The sequence below is a fragment of the Stegostoma tigrinum genome, chromosome 10, assembly GCF_030684315.1.
Source record: "Stegostoma tigrinum isolate sSteTig4 chromosome 10, sSteTig4.hap1, whole genome shotgun sequence".
Lineage (NCBI taxonomy): Eukaryota > Metazoa > Chordata > Chondrichthyes > Orectolobiformes > Stegostomatidae > Stegostoma > Stegostoma tigrinum.
The window spans coordinates 37,673,607-37,686,737 of NC_081363.1; the positions used below are offsets into that span (position 1 = coordinate 37,673,607).

General features: G+C 39.1%; 1 protein-coding gene across 1 annotated transcript in view; it reads right to left on the reverse strand.

The window, feature by feature from the left end:
• Positions 1–9,616: 9,616 nt before the first annotated feature.
• Positions 9,617–13,131, reverse strand: part of yy1a (YY1 transcription factor a) — a 34,563-nt gene continuing 31,048 nt past the window's right edge. The window contains exon 5 of the mRNA XM_048537193.2: positions 9,617–11,097. Within this exon, the coding sequence (XP_048393150.1) occupies positions 10,915–11,097 (183 nt within the window). The 3' untranslated portion in view covers positions 9,617–10,914. The remainder of the gene's footprint in view (positions 11,098–13,131) is intronic.

The following is a 13,131-nucleotide window of genomic DNA, read 5'->3' on the forward strand; positions in this document are numbered from 1 at the left end:
TCTCTGTGACCTACAGCATCCTTCGTCACTATCCACAACTCCACCAACCTTGGTGTCATCTGCAAATTTACTAACCCATCCTTCTACGCCCTCATCCAGGTCATTTCTAAAAATGACAAACAGCAGTGGACCCAACACCGACCCTTGCGGTACACCACTAGTAACTGGTCTCCAGGATGAACATTTCCCATCAACCACCACCCTCTGTCTTCTTTCAGCAAGCCAATTTCTGATCCAAACTGCTACATCTCCCACAATCCCATTCCTCCACATTTTGTACAATAGCCCACTGTGGGGAACCTTATCGAACGCCTTGCTGAAATCCATATACACCACATCAACCGGTTTACTCTCATCTACCTGTTTGGTCACCTTCTCAAAGGACTCAATAAGGTTTGTGAGGCACAACCTACCCTTCACAAAACCATGCTGACTATCCCTAATCACATTATTCTTTTCTAGATGATTAGGAATCCTATCTCTTATAACCTTTTCCAACACTTTACCAACAACTGAAGTAAGGCTCACTGGTCTATAATTACCAGGATTGTCTCTACTCCCCTTCTTGAACAGGGGAGCCACATTTGCTATCCTCCAGTCGTCGGGCACTATTCCTGTAGACAATGACGAGTTATAGATCAATGCCAAAGGCTCGGCAATCTCCTCCCTGGCTTCCCAGAGGATCCGAGGATAAATCCTATCCAGCCCAGGGGACTTATCTATCTTCACAGTCTGTAGGATTTCTAATACCTCTTCCTTGTGAACCTCAATCCCACCTAGTCTAGTAGCCTGTATCTCAGTATTCTCGACAACATTGTCATTTTCTAGAGTGAATACTGTCGAAAAATATTCATTTAGTGCTTCCCCTATCTCCTCTGACTCCACACACAACTTATCACTACTATCCTTGATTGGCCCTAATCTTACTTCCGTCATTCTTTTATTCCTTAAATACCTACAGAAAGCCTTCGGGTTTACCCTGATCCTATCTGCCAGCAACTTCTCATGTCTCCTCCTGGCTCTTCTGAGCTCTCTCTTTAGGTCTTTCCTGGCTACCTTATAACACTCAAGTGCCCTTACTGAGCCTTCACATCTCATCCTAACATAAGCCTTCTTCTTCCTCTTCACCAGAGATTCCACTTCCTTCGTAAACCACGGCTCCCACGCTCTACAGCTACCTCCCTGCCTGACAGGTACATACTTATCTAGGACACACAGGAGCTTTTCCTTGAATAAGATCCACATTTCTAATGTGCCCATCCCCTGCAGTTTCCTTCCCCATCCTATGCTCCCTAAATCTTGCCTAATCTCATCGTAATTGCCTTTCCCCCAGCTATAACTCTTGCCCAGTGGTATACACCTATCCCTTTCCATCACTAAAGTAAACATAACAGAATTGTGATCGCTATCACCGAAGTGCTCACCTACTTCCAAATCTAACACCTGGCCAGGCTCATTACTCAGTACCAAATTTAATGTGGCTTTGCCCCTTGTTGGCCTATCTACATACTGTGTCAGGAAGCCCTCCTGCACACTCTGGACGAAAACTGACCCATCTATAGTACTCGAACTATAGTGTTCCCAGTTAATACTTGGAAGGTTGAAGTCCCCCATGACAACTACCCTGCCTCTCTCACTCCTATCGAGAATCATCTTTGCTATCCTTTCCTCTACATATCTGGGACTATTCAGAGGCCTATAGAAAACTCCCAACAGGGTGACCTCTTCTTTCCTGTTTCTAACCTCAGCCCATACTAGCTCAGTTGACGAGTCCCCAAACATCCTTTCTGCAACTGTAATACTGTCCTTGACCAACAATGCCACACCTCCGCCCCTTTTACCATCTTCTCTATTCTTACTGAAACATCTAAATCCCGGAACCTGCAACAACCATTCCTGTCCCTGCTCTATCCATGTCTCCGAAATGGCCACAACATTGAACTCCCAGGTACCAACTCATGCTGCAAGTTCACCCACCATTTTGTCCACATTTCAATGAAGGCTGTTATGAGGTCAGGGTCTGAAATGGCCCTAGTGGAACTCAAACTATGTGTTGCTGAACGTGTTATTGGAAAGCAGGTGCTGCTTCATAGTATTGTTAATGACCCCCTTTTTATCACTTTAGTAATGACAAAGTAGTCTGACGGGACAGTAATTGGCTGGGTTGAATTTCTCCAGCTTTTTGATTACAGGACATACTTAGGCAATTATCCATATTGTTGGGTAAATGTGAGTATTGCAGCTGGAACAGTTTGGTTAGTGGTGCAGCAGGTTCTGGAGCGCAAATCTTCAGGAGTACTGACAGAATTTGGTCAGGGCCTACAGCCTTTACAATAGCCAGGCTCTTCAGTTTCTTAATATCACATGGCATGAATTGAATTGGCTGAAGAATGGCATGGGGAAGTTGGAGACCTGTAAAGGAAGCAGAGATGGATCATCCACTTGGCTTTTTGGCTGAAAGGTACTGTAAAAGTTCTAGCCTTATCTTTTGCACTGGTATGCTTGCCTTCCCCATCATTGATGTACAGCCTCCTTCCCCCAGTGAGTTCTTTAACTGGTCTCTCTCACTGACAACTGGAGGTGGCAGGACTGTTGAACTTAGATCTGATCCATTGGATGTGGGATCAGTTTGTCCTGTATTTCACTCATTGCTTATGCTGTTTGGCACACAGGTAGTCCAGCACTGTAGCTTCCCCAGCTTAACACACTTTCTAGAGAAGCCTTGTGCTGCTTCTGGCATGCCCTCCTGCATAAAATCTATCCCAGTTAGCCTGGTTGTGCAGCTGGATTGTGATACAGAGTAATGCTAACAGAATGAGTTCACTTCCTACACCACCTAAGGCTACCATGAAGGATTCTCCTTTTCAACCTCACCTGAGGCCTGGTAACCCACAAGTTGTCTCTCTCAAATTGGATAGTAGGACTATGGTGACTTTACCTTCAATGCCACATGACAAAACAAGGTATCCTGAATGTAAAGACAGGCCTTTGTCTCCACAAAGGCTGTACATAGCAGTCAACTCTTGCTGATTTGGTCATGGAGAAAGGCACCTGCGGCAGGCAGATTGGCAAGAATGAGGTCAAGTATGCTTTTCCCGCTTGTAGGTATCCTCAGCACCTAAGTCCTTTAGGACTTAACTGGCTCAGTAAGTTGCGGTTCTAATGGGCCACTCCGTGGTAGACATTGAGGTCCCCCACTGCAAAATAGCCCCCTGCAGGTGGTGTTCTATCAGTTGAGTTGTGGGAAGGAGGTGAGGCAGTACATGGTAATGAACAAGAGGTTTCCTTAGCCACATTCTGATACAAGATTTCACGTGGTCCAGAATCAATGTTGAGTACTCCTGGAGGAAAGCCCTCTCATCTGTTATGGCCTGGTCCTGCCAGTGGAACAAGACATATTCAAGGAGGATGAAGGCATTAACTGGAGCTCTGTAAAGTAACAATTGCACAAGTATGACTATGTCAAGTTCGACTATGTCAGGTTCAACTAGTCTCTAGAACAATTCTCTCCCAACTTTGGCACCAGCTCCCAGATAATAGTAGGAAGGACTTTTCTGGGTCAACAGGCAACAAGGCACCAATTGTTGTCACTCCTATTGCTTAGGTTGATGCTAGATGAGAAGCCTGTTTCATTAAAGTATGTTTCACAGCACGGTTGGTGTTAAATGTTTTCTGAGCGAGACAGATGTAAAATCATTGATGCTGCTGCTTTGATCACCATTCAGCATCCTGTGCTAGAAAAACAGATATGCAAATAGAAATGAGGAAGTTTACAAGGGTTGCATTTGATTGTGATAAAAAAAGCTTTCCTCCTGAGAAGATATAACCTCATTTGCAAAGACGACTCACCACTTTAATGAAGCAGTAATAACCACTAGAACCTTTTTGGACTAACAACACAGGCTAGATGGAACATTTTTAAAACTTGGGAACATTAAAATTAGCCTGATTCTAAATTATTGTCTCTCATCTGAGAATTTGTCTTCTATGAATTTTTGTCATCTCTTAAATAAATTACCAAGAACTAGTAATAACCACCAAATGATTTCACAGGTGGTGAAGTCAACTCCCAAAGTGCTCACTGCAATACTATCAAAGAAATTACTGACAAATTCCACAATTTGAAGGACTGAAGGAACTGTACCTTCTTTTAAATTAGAGGATGCTTAATGGAGGAATTCTTCTTGGAGCACTGTAATTTATGAAGAGAGTGTGATAATTACTTTCAACAAATCAATCTGTAGTATTAAGCTCTAAACATTGGCATTACTAATTTCAGACCTTAAGCCCTCAACTCACTTATAGCATATGTTGAAACACTATGCACATGTTTGGGGGCATTATTAATGCCTTGAAGATGTGAAACACATTTATATTCCAGAAGTGTACCCTTCATTACCCAGAACTACTCTATGTCTTTGTTTACACCGAAAACCAAGGTCTGGATAGAATGGGCTTAGAGAAGACTTTTCCATTTGCAGGAGACTCGAGAATTGAGAGCACGGCCGCAGTACAGTGGGATGACCCTTTACAATGGAGATAAGAAATTTCTTCAGCCAGAGTCTGCTGAATCTGGAACTCATCACATTTTCCTGCAGTAGGGGCCAAATCACTGCTTGCATTTAAAGAGATAGACGGATAGGCTCTTGTTTAATAAGGGGATCAAAGGTTACCAGCGAAGGCAGGATAATGGGACTTAATGTATCAGCCATAACTGAATGGCAAAGCAGGCCCAAAGGGCTGAATTGGAATCTTTTCTATCTTATGGTCTTATGTCTTTCACAATATCTAATTTTAAATTCAAACCTTCTGCAACTGCCAGCTTTTCTGCTTATTTCATCTTTCCCCATGTCATTTTCCTCATCGATTTGCAAGAAAATTCACTTCCTCAGTCAAATGATCTTATCATTAAAGATTCTAACTATCCTTTAAATAGTTTACAGGTCATTCAAACCATTAACTTGTAAGTTGATTGTTGCTTTCAACTGCCGTTGTTTTCTGACTCTAATAATACAACATTGGGGTAATAAACTATGTGCAGGTGCTACTGTTGGTCTAGGGTGGACAAGGTCAAAAAATCATATGACACTAAGTTATAGACCAATAAGTTTATTTGAAGACAAGCTTTGAGTCTTGCTCCTTAGTCAGGTGACATCTGACTGTCACCTGAAGGAGCAAGACTCAAAGCCTGTGCCTTCAAATAAACTTGTCAGACTATAAAAACTTGTCGTATGAATTTTGACTATTTACTCAGTGGCATCTGATGCTTGCTTTGGCAAACCAAACTTGCACAGCTCTACAGCTACTTGTACAATACCATAACTTCATCAGCAGCATTTTCTTTTGACCTGGACTACACATCTTTGTCACTTAATCATTTCATATCTTTATATTCCATGTGAGTTGAATGAACAGTGTATGAAATTGTGCTTGGCTTAAACTATACATAAAACTTTAGTGCGAGACAAAAGTATGAATATGACCAGTAGCGGAAATTCAAGCAGCACAACTTAAGTTTGCATATCAAATATAGAACACATTCTACCCTTACAGAAATATCCTTCTGTATCCTGTCCTACAAAGGTGATACCCTCTCATATTTTTAGTCTTAAGTTTCATAGGCTTTTGGTGCCCATTTAATATCTTGTCTATGAACATGAGGAAATATCCCTTGTGTTCTGTTCTTAATTGGCTCAATCAGTATCAATGAGCCTTCCTTCTCAAACACCAACAGAAATCAGTTGTTCAACATGACATGCTTTTCCAGGTACTGTAATAAATCACCAATTTTTGTTAATGCCTGGGAGTATCAACTTTAAATTAGCAAATATATCCCCTATAGAGAGTAAATATCTTCCATCTAATAAATATTAGCTACTTTAACTTACACTGAACATCAGAAAAAGTTCATTTTCTTGGAACTCACTCCATCCATACTCATATCAGCAATGTTTGAAGAAAACATTCCAGTTCATGTTGAGGATCACTACAATATGCCTCCAAGCTACACTCAAAGTCTCAGTGGATTGTATCTTCCAACAATGGTATTAACCAAATTACTTGATTTGATAATAAATATAGGCAGTGTGCATGCACTTGGAACCTACTTCACTATACAAGGATACAATTAGTTGAGATTCACTCATTACAACCAATTTAGCTATTAAAGTCACACCCACTTGGAGAAACCACTTCTGTTACCTTATATTCCAGGCAAACTCAGAATCTTGACCAGATGCTTTCACTTTTTTAACTGCACCCCTACTGCTTGACGAATATTAAGCCGATCGCTTCACTTAACTTTCAAGGCTTAAAATTTTATTCTTCATGTCAAAGACTCAATCCCTCCTAGTTATATAGATTTATCTCTCTTCAGTAGGCTAAGAAACATTTGGCCTTTTTGCTCCACTCTGTTTCCTGTTCATTGTTAAAGTTCTCTCTCCTGGAAATGGTAAATTTCAGCTCTTTTGTGGCAACACTGCTGAACCAGGTTCCCTCTAGAGTTAGGTAATGTGTTAAAGTTCCACTTCAGAGACGCGAGGACATATTAAAGTGGCAGCGATAGACTGAGTACTGTACTGTTGATGGTATCATCCTTCAGATGATAAACAAAAGTCTTGGTTGCCTCTAACTGACTTGAAGAGAAAAGCAATATACCTGGTGCCTTGGCCAACATTTTCACTAAGTGATAGTTATGCGTTTCATCGGTTTGTGGAAACTCACTGTGCACTAATTAATTCCTATATTAACAAGCAACTTAATTAACAACTAGAAAATACTTCTGAATTCAAAGAACTCCTTCAGGGCACTTGTGACACAGCAGTACAGTCTCTACTTATTCATCAAGACGCATGGATTCAAGTCCTACATGTTCCAGGGACGTGTAATAACTGCAGCGAACAGACTGATAAAGGGGAAGAAAAATTAAACGTGCTCCTCAGTGTACGGAGATTGTGACGAGTTTTATATAAAAACTCAATCTGTTCTCTCTTATTAACCTGACTTTGGAATCCCACGGTAGTCTGAATCACAGCTGGTACCCAGTTTTCTGTTGCTCGGCTTTATTTACAAAAAAATTATTTCCCAAGATTTCCATGCAACGTGTGATGGGAGCAATTACACTGAAAAATCTATAGTCAAGTTGAATCTTTAGTACATCTTCCATTCTGAATCCCAACAAGATTGTCAAGCCTGATTATATTCTTCCCACTATCTTTAAGATGCATTGTTCAAAACTATTCCTTACTTTTTAAACTCCAATCCAAGTTTTAAAAATTCTTGGAAATTCTCTTGCAATACTTAAACTAAATTTATTTTAGTGATCTTTTCTCAAGTAGTACAGAATTTTGCCATCTGTCATGTTAACCACCAGCTCAAACGGCCTAGCATAATGTTAAGAAATTAACAAGGTAACAAGAGAAATGCATAGTTTGACATCTGTAATTGATGACGTCATTGCCTTGAGCAATCAAAATTCATGGCAGCATCTTACCAAGTGATTTCCTTTTTTTTTCCATTTCTTCAACTGCTCCAACTTGAGGGTTCCAGCTATCTCATTCATTCTCGAGTGACTTGAATCTTAATAATTCTTCTGCCCCAACCATTTTTTAAAATTAAAATTCCACATTCCTCAATTTCTTAAGTATCACATCCTAAAGTTTCAAATTCCTTTTTAACTGATTTACTAATGCATTGCCAGTTCCTGGGCAATGAATTTGGGGGGGGGGGGGGGGGGGGGGGGGAAAGAGAGAGAGAGAATCCCTTCTCACAGGTAAATTTATCTGGACATGAAAACAAATTTTTCTTATAATACTGTGTTATAATAATATGGTGAATGCCCTCTGCACTTCATCCTCACTTACAGATCTATTTATTGTAATTGCATTGCTCAAATTCTTTTGTAGGATCTCAACATTTTGAATCTGCTTATCTGATGAAAGGGTTGATGGAGATATTTTAAAACACAACATTTAAAAAGGTAGGAGAAGCTAGATTCATCGTCTTTCCTTTTTTTTTCCCAGTTTTAGTGCTGTCATGCCCAATAGTCCATCTTGGTTTCTTAATGAAAAAATGAAAGCCACCAATCGCAATTTAATAATTCTATTTGGCGTGCATTTTCTATAACTGACTATTGTAGATACACTTAATTGCACAAAAACATATCAATGAAAGAGTCACTTCACCATATTCAACGGTTACAAATCAACCATATTTTTCCTGTTACCCGTTTGTCTTTTGTAAGAAGCAAAAAAATAGATGCAGCGTGCCCAACAAATCACGGGGAATATACCAATCAGAAGGCACCAAATAGGAACAAAACACAAATAATTAAAGTTAAAAAGTACAAATTTATTCAAGGCAAATCAAAATATTATTTGAAAATAATTCTATGAAAGGTTCTAAGAGCTTGTTTTTAAAAAAAAAATGTAACAGTGAATATAAAAACCTAAAAGGTTATTAAGTGTACCAATGCAATGGCAAATCGCTTGTTTGAAACATCTGTACTAAAGGAAGAAGCTTAAAGGGTAGAGTTTATGGTCTATCCCACTGTTACAGAGCAGATTGTAAGACATGTCTTCTGCATGTATAGCTGTTCTTTAAATGACTTATCTGGCCAGTTTAAACAGAACTCCCTGTTTCAAATGCTTCTGTATTTTCTATCAATTAGGAAATTCTTGCAAGAAAACTTCTGCTTCCGCAAGCAGAAATGACCATTTTAAGTATCAAATTCATGGTGGAACGTGAACAATTTCTTTGAAGTCACTGCAAGTGAAAAATGCATATCGTATACAAGTTAACTTCATAGCAATTCACTAAAAGATAAAATCACACAGACACAGCCAAGAATGAAAACCGCATGAGAAAGGAGCAGCTCTTCATTTATTTTTTTGCTAAAGTAACAGCTTTTGTAATATTTAAGATACATCATACACCAATTATTGCTAGTATATCCATAGTAGCATACCTGAAAGCAGTGCTATATTCAAAACAGGACAGAAATCCGAAATAAAAATTCTGATTAGACATTTACTTAATTTGAACTTTGATAACTTTTGCAAAAATATTCAGTAAAAGGAGAAAAAAAATTGTATTGAAGTGTACTATTTATTTCTTGGTCTTTTCTAAACAGTAAAGAGTTGCTCCTCTCTATGCAGAGATTTATTTAAAGCTAGTAACTTACCCTGCAGTGTACATGGAAAATGCTTATTTTCCAGTTCATTAAAACAAACTTTGTGCATCATACCTAGAAGAGATCTTAGAATTTGGAAAGAAGTTTGTTTCAGACAAAATGCACACTCCATCTCGTTTGAAACAAGTAACTAACCCACCACTGGCAACGTGATGGGAAGTATGTTGGCTACTTTTTTAAAAACAAAACCTCTTTCCACCTAAAAGAAAGATTCTGAAGCAAAGAAATTTATATTCTAATGGATGCAATTCTTTTTTTAAAAAAAAAATCAACTTCCCAAGCAAATTGAGATTTTAAGAAAATAGTTGTTCTTGATCACATTTTACCTTGTAACAAATCAATTTTTTTGATTTACACTGAACAGATTAAAATTAAAATCAAGACTAAGAAAAAGTTGTAAATGCAAGCAATATCTAATACAAAACCTTCCCGAGCAGTTAAAAACAGAAACAATTTATTTTCAAAATCAACCTACAGCACTTACAATTTAAACGGCACAAAGGGTGTAACCAGTTTCACCTGGGGTCACATCCTTTTCCGCCTGAATACAGTTACCTGTGTTCGAGAATTTCAAAAAACACTTCACTAAAATATTTGCAAAGTGGAAAAGCTGTGAAAGATCAGGAAGAAGTTGCACAGGAAACTATAATCTCCATTAGTGTTCTAGATATAAATCTTACTATCAGTATTTCCTGTTTACATTTTCTTATTCACTGTTTATGAAAAACAGATTCTCACTCTAGATTTAAAGCAGTTAGGAGAATCACAATGCTCTGCAAATCACTTTCTAACAAGTGCTTGCTTCAGGACCACAACTTTATTGTTGGCCTTTATCTAGTACATGGGATGTACATATTAACAGGTGTTAATAAAAGGTCAGTGCCTGCACAATACATCTACTAATGGAACCGAGCATTGCTTTTTTTTTGCATAACGCAACTGAAACAGGCTCTAATAGAAATTACATTAGACTTTAGCATCCGGCAGTACATTTCAAAAAAATAAACAGTGTGACTAAAACGGGTTTAGGTTGATTAACACCATTGAATCACGGTACTATAATTTTTATACTACATGATTTCATTACAGTATACAATACAATTATACAAAATGAGTTAACATCAAAGAATACAACCAAATTAAGATTGCAAACAAAAAAATCTCAAAACTTTATACAGGAAATAACTCTGAAATATGCATGTAGTACAGTTACTGCCAACTCTATGATTCTGAAGAAACTATTGCAAGCAAAAAATTCAAATTTCAAAAAAAAATCACATAGCATCTGCATTACTAGCATATCCAAATGAGTGTACAATATGCACACCTGGAAAATACAAAATTAAAAATGTAAATTGCTCTAAGCACTGGGAGAGAGAGTGTCATATTTATATGAATGCTGAAATAAGTCCAATTTTTAGCACTGTCAGGTAGATGTTTGATAAATGCAAGTTCATCAGGGCATCTTTCCCCCAGAGTAAATATATTGGTTAGAAGACACCTAGGTGTTATTGAAACAGGAAAACAGGACAAAAACAGGGAGAGCATCCTAGCATCATCATCTCCAAATTTTTGACTACTTTATCAAAACAAGTCTTTTTTTTGTTACGCAAGAGTTATTTAAAATTCTTCTCTAGAAATATACAAAGGGAAGGTCAACATTATGCCCAAATGTGGTCATATAATGCCCTGTTAAGGACTAGGTTCTTCCCTCCTGGAGAAATCTACTGGTTGTTTTTGGCCTTGGCATGTGTTAAGATGTGAGATTTCAGATTAGTTGATTGGGCAAACTTCTTATTACATCCATCGAAAGGACAAACATAGGGCCTGTCTCCAGTATGGATTCGCACATGAGTGCGCAAATTGAAGTCCAGTGAGAAGCGTTTTCCACATCCTTCAAACGTACACTGGTTCAAAACAAAACAAAACATAACATTTTACTGGCAGAAAAACCTTCCCATGGTTTCTATTAAAACAAAAAGAAAACACAGAACGTAAGTAACAAATGAATCCGGCTTAAATTTTATGGACTAGGAAGAAGCAGAATAGGATTGGATTACTGTTTCATGGGTTGAATACACCTTAATCGAAAGCCCTCTATCTTATGTTGCAAATGCTTATAACTAAACAGCCATTTCCAATCCTCTTAGACTTTGATGCCCAATTAAAATTCCGCTTCTGCTGCACTCTAAGTTTCAGCACTTGCATATACTAACAAGCGAACTGTAAGCGGTCAAGTCAATTTCAAGGGACTTTGCAAAGCCAAGACCTTTCGACAGGTCAATCAATCTTAACAGGCCTCAGTCCGGGTCTCTTGATGTAACAAAAAATATCTAATACACTGCATTATCCAACATTTAATTACACCAAATTTTTGACATACTGAGGCAGTTACTGGATCAAATATGGGGAGAAAATAATTCTTAAAGTAGAGAAGGTGCCCTTGCTAAAGGAAGTCCATCAAGACAGGAGCAGCAACATTGTTGATCTTGCTAAATAAGTTCACCTACTAGATCACTAGAATTGAACTGCGTTTATAAAGAAAACCCTTAAAATAGGTATTTTATTCATTCATGCGACGTGGGCATTTCTGGTTGGACCAGCATTTACTGTCCATCATTAACTGCTCGAGAAGGTGGTGGTAGGCTGCCTTCTTAAACTATTGCAATTTATTTGCCATAAGTACATCAACAATGCTGAGAGGGGGTAATTTCCCAGCGACACTGAAGGAAAATGGATACATTTCCGAATCAGTGGCTTGGAGGAGAACTTGCAGATGTCTTGTCTTTCCAAAAGACAACGGTAATGAATCTAGAAGGTGCTCTAAAGGAACCTTGAATTTCTGTAGTTCATCTTGCAGATTGTACACACTACTGCTACTGAACTTTGCGTGTAGAGGAGCGTTGGTGGATCACGTTAAGCTTCATAAGTGTTGTTGGAACTACACTCATCCAAGCAAGTGGGAAGTATCCCATCATGCTCCTAACGTGGATATAGTAAGGACTACAGATGCTGGAAGTCAGAATCGATAAAATGTGGAGCTGGAGAAACACAGCAGGTCAGACAGCAGAGGAGCAGGAAAGTTGACGTTTCGGGTCTGGGCCCTTCATTAGGAGTCCTGTTCCACTGAAGGGTCCAGATCCGAAACGTCGACTTTCCTGCTCCTGATGCTGTCTGACCTGTTGTCGTTCTCCAGCTTCACATTTTAATCGTTTCATGCCTTTTAGATGGTGAATGGGACGTGGGAAGTTAGCAAGAATTACTCACTGCAGAATTTCTAGCATCTGACCTGCTCTTGTAGCCACAATACTTATATGGTCTAGTTCAATTTCTGTCAACATGTTGATTTGCTAAATCAGTAAAAATTTCAAGGGCTTTTGCATGAACAGATCATGTCTGAAATTTTCCTTGTTTTAACTCTTCAGGTTGTTCAAGTGCACAAAGGCAATGTTGAATTGCTTACTTTTCTAATTATCAGGAATAATACTTCTGCAAAACCACAATTTCTAAGCACAATATCCATCAATGCATAAAATTCTATACTGACAATTAAATTAGCATTTGGGGAAAGCAGACAATACTTTTTTCCATCCCCACCCCGTCTGCTTTCCAGAGAGACCACTCTCTCCGTGACTCCCTTGTTCGCTCCACACTGCCCTCCAACCCCACCACACCCGGCACCTTCCCCTGCAACCGCAGGAAATGCTACACTTACCCCCACACCTCCTCCTTCACCCCTAGCCCAGGCCCCAAGATGACTTTCCACATTAAGCAGAGGTTCACCTGCACACCTGCCAATGTGGTATACTGCATCCACTGTACCCGGTGTGGCTTCCTCTGCATTGGGGAAACCAAGCAGAGGCTTGGGGACTGCTTTGCAGAATACCTCCGCTCGGTTTGCAATAAACAACTGCACCTCCCAGTCGCAAACCATTTCCACT